The following is a 14,228-nucleotide window of genomic DNA, read 5'->3' on the forward strand; positions in this document are numbered from 1 at the left end:
CTCACAAAAGCATATCCTGCCAGGGTGGTGGTAGGGGAGGCAAGAAAGATGCAGCAGGGATCTAATTACCGCTAACCTGCAGAGCGAGGAGGTCTTGGAGAGGACTGCCAGTGGCTTGCACAGAGAAAACACAAATTCTTCTGAAACAGACCTGAGCCACCCAGTGAGACCCTAGGAAACAGATGGGGCAGCACCCTCCTGCCTCTTCCTCCCAGCCGTGGTCCCCACTCCCCTCCCACTGCCCACTACTAAGCTTGTTCTCCCCAGGGGCAGCCCACCTAGATTCTAGAACTTTCCACATCACCCAGAACCAATCCTATCTGCCTCAAGGTCCAGTTCTCCCCTTGCCAACTTGGTAAACAATGTGTGGAACTCTACTGAGGAGGTTGTGGGGTAACAGCATGGCCTGCCCCGGATCATACAGACGTGCGGACTCTCAGAATCTCAGTCCAGAACATGTGGGGTTCCCGGCATGCGGGAAAGGCGGTTTCTCCTGGCACTTGCAAATCCCACTAGAAGGCCTAGTTTTGAGTCTGGGTTCCCTACCCGGCAGCTAAGTGACCTTGGGCAGTCATTTCCTGTGTCCAAAACTCAGTTTGCCCATCTGTAAACTGGCAGCAATAGTCCCACCCTCAAAGGGCTTTTCAGCAGATCAGATGATTGACAAGTGCTCAAGAAAGAGCAGCTGTCGCCTCATTCACAGCGGGCTGTGGCTTTTAAGGAGTGGGACTGGTGGCTCAGAGAAGGACACGGCCTGGATGAGGCATTTGAGCAAAGTGGCACAGGACGGCTCCAGCGCCGGCACAGCTCAGTGCACACGGAACGCCAGCCTCCAGGGTCCTGCTCTGTGGCTGCTGCAGACGGTGAGCTGATGGGGGTCCAGGTGAACAGAATGAAAAATACCAGCACGGGCCAGAGCAGGCAGGTGCCTTTGGTTGATCCCCAGCCCTTTGGGAAGCTTCCACAGCAGGCCTTCTCCTGCAAGTTTCCCCTGTGAGCCCCCAGAGGGGAGAGCAGGGGAGGCCTGGAAGCCCCACTCAATCAAGGCAGAAAGGGTTCCAGAGGCTGGGGGTCCCATGATCCGGACCACTCTGTGGATGACTCCAGGCCGGGGCCCCCAGCTCCTGCCCCAGAGCTCAGAGCTCAGCATACAGGACTGGTCCTCCCACGCCCCCGCCTCCATTTCATGGACACATTCATTCCGCCTCTGCTGAGGAGCCACTGTCTGAGGAGGGAGCCTGAGGTGGGAGGATCACTTGAGCCTGGGAGTTAGAGGCTGCAGTGAACTGTGATTGCACCACTATGCTCCAGCCTGGGCAACAGAACAGGGCCATCTCAAAAACAAATTAATTGTAAACAATCAATGAAAGCAATTATTTGAATCATTTTCTTACTGAGGCATGATTTGCATACAGTGGAAAACACTTCACTGTTTAGAGACTCTGATAAGGGCAGAGGGCCCTCCCCAGAGGCACTCAGACAATTCCATATCTTATTTCATGGAGTTCATGGACTCCCTGAAGATCCCAGGGGAAAAGCCACAACCCAGCCCAGAGGAAGAGAAAAGGCGCAGTGACTTTGGCTGGCTGGCTGTTCAGCTTTGGTGGATGACCCAACACTGTGGAGTTGGCTGGTCCACCCTGGCCCATCAGACCCTTCTTCCCGCTACGCTACAGTTGTTGTGGTGCTCCCCTGTCCCCCTTGAGCCCCTGAGCTTCTGGAGGGCAAGGAACGCATCTGGTCCACCCTGGTGGCGGAACACAGCTAATTGTGAATGAGCCAAGTCCACGGTCTGGGGCCACTTAAAGACTTTAGAACCAAGAAATATTGCCGGGGGGTGAGAATGCAGTGGAAAAACCAGCGCCACCCCCACCAGCCACACTTGGCCACATCAGTCGTCCCTGCCATCTCTAGTTCCTTCTCCAAATGAGGTTAGACCAGGAATGGAATCTGACTCTCTACTTCTTTTTTTTTTTTTTTTTTGGAGACAGTCTCGCTCTGTCACCCAAGCTAGAGCACAGTGGCACTAACTCCTGGGCTCAAGTGAACCTCCTGCCTTGGCCTCCCAAAGTGCTGGGATTACAAGCATGAGCCTCTGCACCAGTCTGTGACTCTACTTCTCATTCTGATGCCTGTGGCCTTGGGCAGTCACCTCCTCTCTTGAGCCTCAATGTCTGCATCTGTAAAATGGGAAACCAACCGTGATCCTGGGAGGATTCCATCAGCTACTGCGGATATGCTGCCTGGCTCAGCTGAACGTTTGGCAGATGTCACGCTCCCGAGAAACATGAGCTCTTACCATCATGAGGTCTGAACTCTAGGTCTGGAGATTTCTTTTTTTTGTTTTTTTGTTTTTTTTCCTTTTCCTTCTGGCAGCTTCTTGGCATCAACATAGACATGCCTGAGGAGCTGTTCTGGAGCCTGAAGGGAAAAACAGACCCTTCACCTCTCCCAGAATCCTCCCTCTTATTATTTCCCTTCCAACTCTGGGAGCAGACACGGATGGGGGGATAGGAAGTGGGGCCACCTCCAGGCCAGCTCAAGGTGGAAGGACAACTGACTCAGGTGAATGATTCCCAAGGAGCGGCCCTCCTCTCGGTCAGGGCCCACTTTGCACCTCAGTCCACACACCAGACACCACTCGGCTCCTGTCACCAAGGGTGCATGGGGAAGGTGAGCTCAAACACACCCCCGGGACGCCTTCGCTCCGGCTTTTCATATGAATCTTAACAATCTAGATGTGAGCTTTCTTGGCTCAGAACGGATTCCTGGGAATACTCATTTCTGGTTTAAAGCAATCAATGAGACTCTAACAGGCAGGAAGAAGGAAGGTGGGCACGCAGACCTAATGATGCCCTGTGTGGGCGCACTGCTGCTCAGGCATATTTTTGGTGGGGCTGGCTCAGTGCTGATGCCAAAAGGGTTCATTGTGAAGGGAGGGCACCGGAGATGCTGGGAGGGCTGGCAGCCGAGGACAGCTGGTGAGGGTGGCGCTGGGTTTTCCACTGGCTGCCTGTTCCTGAACAATATACCTTGAGTTTTAAAGTCCCCAGGGACGGCGCCCCTTTAACGTGAGCCTCTTGTGTTCTCACCGAACCACCAAGTGCACACAAAGGTGAACAAGACACGTTCTTTCTGCTCTAGGGAGTTCCAAGTTTTGAGGGGGTGGCAGGTGACAGAGCTGACAAGTATAACATGGTGTGATGCCTGCTATTGCGGAGGGAAGGAAGGAGCTCCAGGAGGCCTGAGGATGGGTGTTTAACCCTTAAAGGTTGGATGGAGAGATGGCTTTCTGGATGGGAGCAGCAGGTAAGCCAACCCCTGAACGATAATGAGCATTCGTTTCATAAAGAGACAGGGTTAAGGGTGTGCACGGTGGCTCACGCCTGTAATCCCGGCACTTTGGGAGGCAGAGGCGGGTGGATCACTTAAGGTCAGGAGTTTCAGACCAGCCTGGCCAACATGGTGAAACCCTGTCTCTACTAAAAATACAAAAATTAGCTGGGCGTGGGGACAGGTGCCTGTAATCCCAGCTACTCACGAGGCTGAGGCAGGAGAATTGCTTGAACCCAAGAGGCGGAGGTTTCAGTGAGCTGAGATCATGCCGTTGCACTCCAACTTGGGCAACAAAGGTGAAACTTCATCTCAAAAAAAAAAAAAAAAAAAGAGAGAGAGAGAGACAAGGTTAAGAGGAAAGGTTTGAGTTTGTTTTTTCTTTTCTTTTTTTTTTTTTTCAGACAGCGTTCACTCTGTCGCCCAGGCTAGAGGACAGTGGCATGATCTCAGCTCACCGCAACCTCCACCACCCAGGTTCAAGCGATTCTCCTACCTGAGCCTCCCGAATAGCTGGGATTACAGGCCTCTGCCACCGCGCACAGCTAATTTTTGTAGTTTTAGTAGAGATGGGGTTTCACCATTTTGGCCAGGCTGGTCTTGAACTCCTGACCTCATGATCCACCTGCCTCGGCCTCCAAAAGTGCTGGGATTATAGGGGCGTGAGCCACCGTGCCTGGCCTAACCTTGCCCTGGGTGGAGACAGAGAAAGGCTCCCACAAAGGCTCCCATATGTAAACATCTAATTGTGTACATCAAATGAAAACAGTGCTCCAGGCAGAGGAACAGCTTTTGTGCAAAGGCCTGAAGGTGAGAAAAAATACGGGCAGTCTTTTTCTATTCCTTCTTGGTTCCTAGAAATCCAAGTGGCCACTATACACAGTGAAAGCATGCTGGCAGTAAGAAAGCAGCCCTGGGGCCAGGCATGGTGGCTCATGCCTGTAACTCCAGTGCTTTCAGGAGGCTGAAGTGGGAGGACTGCTTTGAGGCCAGGAATTTGAGACTAGCCTGGTCAACATGGCAGGACCCCTGTCTCTGCAAAAAAATTTAAAATTAGCTGGTGTGGTGGCGCACACCTGTAGTCGTAGCTACTGGGAAGGCTGAGGCGAGAGGATCGCTGGAGCCCAGGAGGAGTTCGAGGTTGTGGTGAGCTTGATCAGGCTCCTTACACTCCAGCCTGGGTGAGAGAGTGAGACTCTGCCTCCAAAACTAAAAATTAAAAAAATTTGTAAAAAAAGAAAGTGGACTTGGGGATCCTATGATCTCCAATTCCTCCACTTACCAGTTGTGGGACTGTAGGCAAGCTGGTTTACCTCTCTAAGCCTCAGTTTCCTCACCTGTAAAATGGCCCTAACACCGCCTTCCTGGGGGATCATTACTATAAAAAGAGTGTCATGCAGGGAGCGCCAGCGTGGAGCCTCATGCTCAGCAGGTGCTTGGGGAATTATGTTCATTATCACCATCCTCAGCCTGACTTTCTGGTCCTTTCTGGATGGTGTCTTCAGAAAGGGACCAAGCTGATTCCTCCCCAGGAAGTCAGGGGTCATCATGGTCCTCAGGGAGGCAGGGAGAGTCAGTAGCCCTGGGGACTCAGCCTGTCCTCTGGCCATCTTACCCTGAGGCTCTTCTCCCTTCTTCTCAGGGAAGATTCCCAAGGGAACGGCCTTGGAGGAAGGGACCTGCCTGACCCACTGGGTCTCTGGGAGCCGACGTTCCCATGCCAAGCCAATCGCGTCGCATACATATGTACATAACCTTATTGAATCCATACAACTACTTCAGGATCCAGGTGATGATACTGAGGCTCAGAGAGGTAAAATGATTTGCCCAAGGTCATATAGCTGGGAGAGGTGGGACCAAGATTCAACTCTCAGCTATGGTTCGGAGTGACCAGGACATACAAGGGTGTTTAAAGCATAGTCAATAACAAACATGTACACGTGTTTGGTCTAACTACTTCACATATATTAACTCACTTAATCCTTCCCAACAACTTCAAGGGAGGTACTATGACTATGCCCATTTTATAGTAGATAAAACTGAGGCTCAGAGAGCATAAGTGACTTGGCCAAGGTACCTGGCAAGGCCCTTGAAGCCAGGCTCCTGCCACAGCCTGAGCCCTGACGACAGCTGTGTCCTCATCTCATGCATTCTCATTTACTGTTGCTGGCTTGTCCCTGACACAGGGCCTCTGCATTCGAAGTCCCCTCAGCCCGAGATGCCCTTTCCACTGATTTGCACACCCCTGGCTCATTCTTACTTGAATTTCTGTCCCATTATCACCTCCTGAGGGAGGCCCTCCGGATCCACCCTAAAGCTCCATTCTCAAGCCACCCTGCTATGCCTCGTTCACAGTTTAACACCTGTGGGGCATTTTGTTTACTGTGTGTCCCCCTCCAGGAACAGCAGCCTCTCTGAGTCATCTCTAAATCCCCAGCCCCTGGTCTATAAATATTTGCTAAGTGGGTAAAAGTGACCGAATTATGCAGTCACTTTCAGAGGAGGACCAGGGGCAACTTTCCACCTACCTAAAGTTCCACCTGCCTACTCTGGTCTAACATCAGAACCTCCTCTCTGACCCTCTCCATCTCCCTTGGGTTATGAAATCTGAGCTCTGGGCAGCAAGAAGGGAAGCCGCTGCAGCTACATCTAGGAAGGTTACAGAGCAGGAACACAGCATCTCTCATCCCCGTGGGAGGCTGGACCCAGGAAACTGACAAGACTCCCAGCATGCTCTGCAGCCCTTCCTCCGTGTCAAACCCACAACCGGGCGGAATTCCCGAGTGTCCCGTGGGCTGCCGGAGAGCCCACCCCTCCAGCGGGGATCCCAGCCACAGAGAATGCCCACTGACATCCATCCAGATTCAAAGCAGTGGGAGGCTAGGAAAGGGCACGTGAGAAATAATAAAACCAGGGAAGATCCAAGCAAGCAAGAGCTAGAGGAATCCCTCCTTTCTCTCTCACATTAGTCTTCGGATTGAAGTGCATAAAACTTTTTAAGTAAAATATTCAACAGAGTTCAAAATGAACATATAAAAACGTTTACAGAGAAAAAGCTCACCCTCCCTTCATCCTTTCCACTCCCCCCCGCAACCCCCACCAAGTATATTAGTACTTCCTGGTGGATTCTTCCAGTTTGCAAATATAGCAATTACAAATGTATACTCTTATTTTCCCCTCTTTTTACATTTTCTATTTCCTTTTACTTTGCAGCTCCAGCTCAAAGGATCCTTTTTTAAAAAACAGATAAAAGGGTACCATATTATATATGCTGAGCCACACCTTTTACTTCTCTAGTTGGATATAATTCTATATTTCTACATACACACAGATACAGATATAGATGTATAAGTGCATGCATACACACAGCAGTTATTAATGGTTTTCTCCAATTTTCATCCAGTTCTCCTGGAAAGGGGTATTTAGATTGGGGGGTCAAGAGGGGTTGCTTTTCAGCTGACACACAAACAGCTGGGCCACCCTCTCTTGGTGATCAATACTGGACGCTGGTTCTCTGCACTTGAAGCAGATGCCAGGAGCTAGCTCTTTCCCAAAATATCTGCAGCTCCCATTTCCTGAGCGTCTACAAGGTACTAGGAGAACTCTTACAACAGAGAAGGAAAGCTGAGAATCAGAGAGGTAAAGTGACTAGCCCAAGGTCACACAGCCAGGAAGTGGAGCTGGCAGGGTTCACAGCCAGTCTGTCCCTCGCCAAAGTCGGTTTGTCCCCACAGCTGGCCCCCGCGGTCTCCAGTCCCCACCCTGGTCCACAGTCGGAGGCAGAACCGGCCACGCCAAGGTCAGGACCCAGGGCCAAGTCCCCAGCCCGGCTGAACTCGGCGGACAAGCGCTTTCTCCGCCATTTCCCTGCGGGCAGCTCGGCCCGGCCTCCCAGGGCGCCCCGCCCCCGGGCCGATGCGGGGTGCGCAGCCTTTGCTGGCCCCGGGAGACCCAGCGAACTCAGGCGAGGACGCCAGGCTCCGGGCAAAGTGCTCTGCGGCCGCTGCCCAGCTAAAGCCTCCCAGCCACCCGCGGGGATGAGGCCGCCTGAACCCATTTTACAGATGCGAGGACGAAAGCAGGCGCGGAGAGCCGGCTGTCCTGCCTAAGGTCACCCGGCCGGGGAGCGTCGGAGCCCGGTTCCCACCCGGGTCCGCTGCCTTCAAAACTTTCCGCTCCTGCGCTCCCGAATGCACACGACTCTCAGGTGCGGGGCGCGCGCACCAGCCGGGCTGCCTGAGGCGCTTGCCCGCCCGGCCCGAGGCACCTGCCCAACGCTTGGGAAGCCTGGGCCCCGCTCCCTCCCCGGTCCGCAGTCCCCCGGCCAGGGAGTTCCTGGGCCAGTCCGAGGCTGAGCGGCTGCGGCACTGAGCATCGTCGCGCAGGTCCTCGCCGCCACCGCTTGTCTCCTAGTCTGCGAAGTGGCCGGCGGGGACCCATTTGAAAGAGGAGGAGACTGAGGCGCAGAGAGGGCCCGCCACTGGCCCAAGGTCACACAGCGCGGCGGCGGGCCGGGGCCCCCAACAGCGGCCGTTCGGAGGTCCCGCCCCGGTCCCCGCGCCGCCCCCCGCAGGTACTCACAGCCGGTCTTGCCCTCGAGCTCCCGCACCTCCTCAGACGCGGAGTGGGCAGCGCCCATGGTGGCCGTGGCGGGGGCCCCGGGGCGCGCGTCCCTCTCAGGCCCCGCACTGGCCTTGGCTTCCCAGCGGCGGGACTGGCCGCGGGACTGGCCTCAGGGCTGGCCTCGGGTCGGGACGCCGGCGAAAGCTCGGAGCCGCGGGTTCCGCGTGGGGCTGGAGCGCGGCCTCTTATAACGGCGGAGGGCGGCGCGCCGCGGTCCTAGCGCACGCCGGTTTCGCGCACTGCGCGGCTGGGGGAGCGCCCAGCCCCGGCCAGGAAACCTCCGGGAAGGGGACCCTGGAGCCCACCGTTCTGGGTTCCCAGTCCGCGCAGCAGCGACCACGTACCTCGCTCCTTCCGCACCCCTGCTGGATCTGAAAGGAAACAGGTGTGAGCAAAGTTGGGGGCGTGGGTAGGAGGGGTGGGACCCCTGGGAGGTGTTATGCCCACTCCCAACCCATCCCACCTTACATCCTCCAGCTCTCAGGAGGGAAACTCCACCTAGATAGTCAAGGAAGAGAGCGAGCATGAATTAAATCTATGGAGAACAACAGTAATTATAATCCTATTTGAAAGTGCACCATGCACTTTCGTTTATTCCAGGAAAGCCCCAGCACCCTTCTGAGGTGAACACACCCACGTGGCAGCCCTTGTGGGCCCTGCAGAGCCCGGCAGCTGAGGGGCACCTCAAACTGCAGGAGCGGGCTGGGCCCGGTGGCTCACGCCTGTAATCCCAACACTTTGGGAGGCCAAGGCGGGCGGATCACTTGAGCTCATGAGTTGGAGACCAGCCTGGCCAACACGGTGAAACCCCGTCTCTACTAAAAACACAAAAATTAGCCAGGCTCGGTGGCACATGCCTGTAATCCCAGCTACTCCGCAGGCTAAGGCAGGAGAATCACTTGCACCTGGAAGGCAGAGGTTGCAGTGAACTGAGATCTCACCACTGCACTCCAGCCTGGGCAACGGAGCAAGACTGTCTCAAAAAAACAAAACAAAACAAAACAAAACAAAAAACTGCAGAAGCAGGCCCAGAAGGCTGCATTTGGGACAAACTGCTGGAGAGAGGGGAATGCTGGTGGTCCCCACGCCCATTAGGGAAGTTCTGGGTTAAGATGGCTTAAGGGGTTGGCTCTCCATCCAGGTGGGGTGACTGGGGCCGATGCTGTTGCTTGTGTAACATGATTCCTCCTCCTTAAAATAAGGATAAGTTAATGAGATGTCCACCAAAGGGCCTGGCATGGACACAGCACATGGCCAGAGAGGCTGGTGGGCACTGTGGAATCTTGTCCCCTGGAGAGGCACACAGCCAGGGCAGAACATCAGGGTCAAGGCACTCCTGTTCTGAAGGTTCTAGTAACAGTGCTTAGTAACACCACCATCAATGACTGTCAGGTATCAGGTCTGTTCTGGATGTTAGGCTCTATGGTAAATGTTGGGGAGAAGGGGGACAGGGTAGGGGGCAGCAGTTTTTTGGTGCCCACAGAGGGGACTTGGGTGGACCTACCTCCATCAGTTTCACAGGCTGCTGGGACGGGGGCTGCTGAGAACTGCTGTTCATTCCTGCAGACTACAGGCTTAAGCGAAGGGTCACAGCCCTTTCCAGGGGCAGGAGGTATCTTTCAGAGCCCGAGGTAGAGGGTGGGGGTTGGTCCTAAAACCTCCTAGAGCAGCAGAATCAGCCCCTTCCTAGTTGCAAATCCAGCTTTTGGCCAGGTGCAGTGGTTCCTGTCTGTAATCTCACCACTTTGGGAGGCTGAGACAGGAGGATTGAGCCCAGGAGTTTGAGACCAGCCTGGGCAACATAGCAAGACCCCGGCTTTACCAAAAATTAAAACTTTTAAAAAATGAGCTGGGCACAATGGTGTGTGCCTGAAGTCCCAGCTACTTGGGAGGATGAGGCAGGAGGATCGCTTGAGCCCAGTAGTTAGAGGCTGCAGTGAGCTATGATTGCACCACTGCACTCCAGCCCAGGCAACAAAGCGAGACCCTGTCTCTAAAACGGAAAATCCAGCTTCCCCTTACACTGCCTGTCTGCAGCTAAGGCAGCACCTGCAATCTGCATTTTAAAGCACTCTCCAGAGGGCAGTGCAAGACCTGATCAAGGTGGAAAGAGTTGGCTGTGGGGCATCAACTGGTCTGAGCTGGCTGGACAGCTGATCTAGGGACTGCATTTCGGGTTAGAAGGATTCTGGAAACAGGCCTCTGGGATCAGGAAAAGGAGCCTCAGTACTCCCTGAAAGTTCTGAGCCTCTGAGCCAGCCCATTACTTACAGCTGCTGGGAGCAATTTTATTCCAACTTAAAATGTCAGTTCCTGGAATTTTATTATATTAAACTAGTCAAGGATTAAATGATGGAGCTGTCTGATGTAGGGGATAGGAAATGGCATTCTCTGGACATTAGCCCCTCCTGCTTGGCACAGTTGCTCCAGTGGGGACAAAAGCCCTGGGACAAGGAGAGGGGCACATGGCTTCACACTGTCCCTTGGTAATCTTGAGGAAGCTCCTGGTATCTAGGATGAAGGGAGCCTGTCCTACCAGATCACCTGTCTACGCTGACCCACTGACTGCTGTTAGCTACTAGACAAGCACTTGTACTTGTTCCTTTTGCCTGAAACTCTCTTCCACTCCTGCTTCCTCTTCAGACCTCAGTGGAAACTCACATCCTCAGGGAGGCCTTCTCAAAGTCCTCATCCCCTCTCCTGGGTCCACAGCCAAACAAGCCACCGTCACCAGGCAGCAAGGAGCTGGGAAGGAGGAAGTCTTGCGAGGATGACACAGGAGGATTTATTCCTAATTGCAGGGCTCGTAGAAGTAATCAGGAGATCCTTGGAGCAGCACGAAGGCAGAAAAAACCAAGGCACAATTTATGCATTCGTTCAATCATTTATTCATTGCACATTTATTGAGCACCTACTATGTTCAGGGCTCTGGCTGGGTCCTGGAGCCACAGCCAGGAATAAGATGTCACCTTCACTCCTGAGGAACTCCTGGTGGGGTGAGGAGACAGACATAGGGGCAGTAACAAATCTGATGGGTAAACAAGGGTTGATGTGATGGAGCCCACAGAGAGATGGAATGTTCAAACCAGAATGGGCCCCTGGAGAGACTCTGTCATCCCTAAAGCTGAGCTTCAGGAAGTCCAGGACTGTCCCCAACCGTGGTCCCGAAGGGATACAGCAAAGCCAAATTCTTGGTGGACAGATGTCTCTGCGTGGGCCTCTGCAGTGGCACCCACCATCTGCCCGGGCTCTGCCCTCCTCTGGCAATGATGCGCACATCGCAGGGCGCCCTCCACACAAAGCCAGCTGCTGCCTGTTCCAGGATGTCATGGCTTTCATTCAAATCTACCAGTGGCTCTGCAGGCGTCAACAAAGCAAGAAGCAAGAATGAGGTCTGCAGCTTTGCATGGGGTCTGGCCAGGGCTCAATGGATTTTTTTGTCTAGAGCCCTGGAAGAGGGGCACCCCGTGGGGGGCAAGCTTTATCCCCCACAATAACACAGCATGACTTTTGGAGCACTGGGAAACACTTTAGTCACCAGGCAACTGCATCTTTTCTCCCAGAGGACCTCCTCCCGGAGGAGCTGATTAAAAGTGGTGGCTGCAATTCATATAGCTGGTCCTTGTGAAGCCACAAAGGGCAGCTGAGCCCAGAGATAGCCAAGACGGTCTTCACTTGACTCTCCCATCTTCCTGTCAAAGAGGGCTATGAAACCATACTTGGGCAAGTTAACCTCTCTCATCCTCAGTTTCCCCATCTGCAAAGTGGCAATAACATTGTGAGGGTTAAATGCAGATTCATATACGTAAGGTGATTCATATATGTAAGGTGATTGTGAAGGTCAAATGCAGATTCATATATGTAACATTGTAAGGGTTAAATGCAGATTCATATACGGAAGGTGCTTAATACTGCCTGACACAGTACGTGCGAGCCAGTGGTGAGCTGGTAAACAAGTTCTCTGAAAAGGGCAGGAGGGGAGGAAGTCCTAATCTGCAGCAGTTGCCAATTTCTGTGTGTAAATACTCCTACCATAGTCAATTTCAAGTTACTGATAATTTAACAATAGGCTTGCAAAATCTCTGAATCTTGTTTTTTAGATACGTGGTCTCATTATGTTGCTCAGGCTAGCGTCGAACTCCTGGGCTCAGAGGATCCTCCTGCTTCAGCTTTCCAGGTAGCTGCGAATACAGGCATGCGCCACCATGCCCGGCTTAAAATCCCTGAATATTTAACCATTTGCTCTTGCAAGTCAGTCAAGACCAGGAAACTACTACCCAGTTGACTGCCATATGTTCGTTTACTTGTTCATGCATTCACTATTGAGTGCCAGGAGTTTGGACACTACAGTGAAGGAGACAGTCCCTGACCTCAGGGATCCCAAAGTCTTCAAGGAAAGAGATGTGAACAGAACATCATGGTGTGCTAGCTGGTACCAGTCGCTGCAGGGGCCTGGAGGAGAGGCACCCAGCATATCCCCATTTTATTGATAGAAAAACCAAGATGTTCCCAAAGGATTATAAACCAGAATCAGAGCATAGACTTGAAGGTGTCTGAAGAGCAGTCTCTGTAATTCACCTGTCCCTTCTAATGGTTTGGCTTGGAGCAACTCCCAAGGCATGGTAATGTTCCAGGAGCAACATGACATTTTTCTTAGCATTTGGGCTACTGACCAAGAGATCTATGGGGACTCCAAGTACCATTGAGACCTCCTTTGCAAAAATTATAGCAGAAAGTTATGACACTGAGAGAGATTTGATCTCACCAACCCTCATCTTGCCTCGAACCTCCAAAATGCCCTTGGTCGTTCCTGGGCTTGAGCCAAGCTAACTTTGGGATAAATTTAATTTATAGTTTAAATTATAATAGCCCTTCCCCAAAACTAAGCCACCTTCATAAAACTAATGAAAAGCTACCAGGTAGCCGGGCACAGTGGCTTAAGCTTGAAATCCCAGCACTTTGAGAGGCTGAAGTGGGAGGATCGCTTGAGCCAGGAGTTCAAGACTAGCCTGGGCAACATAGTGAGATCCTGCCTCTACAAAAAAATAAAAAATTAGTTGTGCATGATGGCACGTGCCTTTGGTCCCAGCTACTCAGGAGACTGAAGTGAGAGGATCACTTGAGCCCAGGAGTTTTAAGCTGCAGTGAGCCATGATCACACCACTGTGTTCCTGCCTGGGGGACAGAGTAAGAATCTGTCTCTTTAAAAAAATGAAAAGGAAAGGACACCAGGTTAGGAGGATGAGAGGGGCCTGAATTCCACTAAGACGCAGGCGTAGTTAAATGACAACCAGCCGTTATTCCAGAGGACACAAGATTTGCAACTGCCCCAATTCACTATTGTGGAACCTAAGATTAGCCTTTTGAGATGTCTTTTCCTGCATTTCTGATGACCGGATGGTCCCACCCAGACCCTCAACTCTTGGCTCAGCCTGTCCTATGGCCCCCACCCAGAAGTGGACTCGGTGCACAAGGACCATTTTCCACATCCCTATGACTGCATCCCCAACAAATCAGCAGCCCCCATTCCCCTAGCCCCCTGCCTGCCAAACTATCCTTTAAAAACCCTAGCCTCCAAATTTTTCAGATTGATTTGATTTGACACAGGATGGCCAGCTTCGTGTCAATTAAGCTCTTTCTTTATTGCAATGCCGTCGTCTCAGTGAATTGGTTTTTGTCTGTGCAGCGGGCAGGAGGAACTCATCAGGTGGTTACATCATCTTGCTTGGCCTCTTAGTGAAGACTGCACCTAAACCACATCAAACAAGCAATGTGTGGTGATGCTCTCATAAAATAGGTCCAGGGAGCGGGAGACCGCACAGGTGGCCCGCGTCAGTGATTTGGCTCTAACACAGATGCTTTTTCTCATAAGATCATTCAGGCTCCTTAGGTTGGTTTCATGTGTCTCTTGGTTTTCGTATCAATGGGATCAGAGATTCATCCGCGATTTGCATTTTGAAATTAAAGTTATCGTTTTGATTTTCTTTTGAACAATCTTTTCTCCCCTGAGGCACCCTCATCTTCCCCTGTAGCCGTGGGCATGCTATAGGAAATAGATTCAGATCTGAGTTGAATCCTGACTGCCCGCTCTCTGGCTGTGTACCATTGGGTTGGTTACGTTGCAACTGCAAACCTCAATGTCTTCATCGGTATAAGAGGCCTCACAATCCCATCACTGAAGAGTCGGAACAAGGGTGAAATGGCTGGCATAGAGCACACCCTTCCCAACTGTCTGTTCCTTTTTTTTGGTGGGGGGTAGTTGAATATCAAGG

General features: G+C 52.5%; 1 protein-coding gene and 1 long non-coding RNA gene across 15 annotated transcripts in view; one reads left to right on the forward strand and one right to left on the reverse strand.

Moving 5' to 3' along the window:
* Window positions 1-8,118, reverse strand: part of TESC (tescalcin) — a 62,211-nt gene extending 54,093 nt beyond the window's left edge. For 11 of the 14 annotated variants that reach the window (XR_012420722.1, XR_012420720.1, XR_012420721.1 and 8 more), the window contains exon 1: window positions 7,915-8,118. Coding sequence is in view for 7 of the 14 variants with exons in the window: in XM_005572353.4 (XP_005572410.1) it covers window positions 7,915-7,972 (58 nt within the window). In the remaining 7 variants the exon portion in view is untranslated. Of the gene's footprint in view, window positions 1-3,541; window positions 3,645-7,914 lie in introns of all 14 variants that reach the window. The other 3 variants (XM_074007986.1, XM_074007984.1, XM_074007985.1) reach the window with 2 other exon arrangements.
* LOC141408116 (uncharacterized) lies at window positions 7,278-13,933 on the forward strand. Its single transcript, XR_012420723.1, has 2 exons — window positions 7,278-8,341; window positions 10,600-13,933. It is a non-coding gene; the product is annotated as an uncharacterized lncRNA (long non-coding RNA).
* The last annotated feature ends 295 nt before the right edge of the window (window positions 13,934-14,228 follow it).

Source organism: Macaca fascicularis, chromosome 11 (assembly GCF_037993035.2).
Source record: "Macaca fascicularis isolate 582-1 chromosome 11, T2T-MFA8v1.1".
Taxonomy (NCBI): domain Eukaryota; kingdom Metazoa; phylum Chordata; class Mammalia; order Primates; family Cercopithecidae; genus Macaca; species Macaca fascicularis.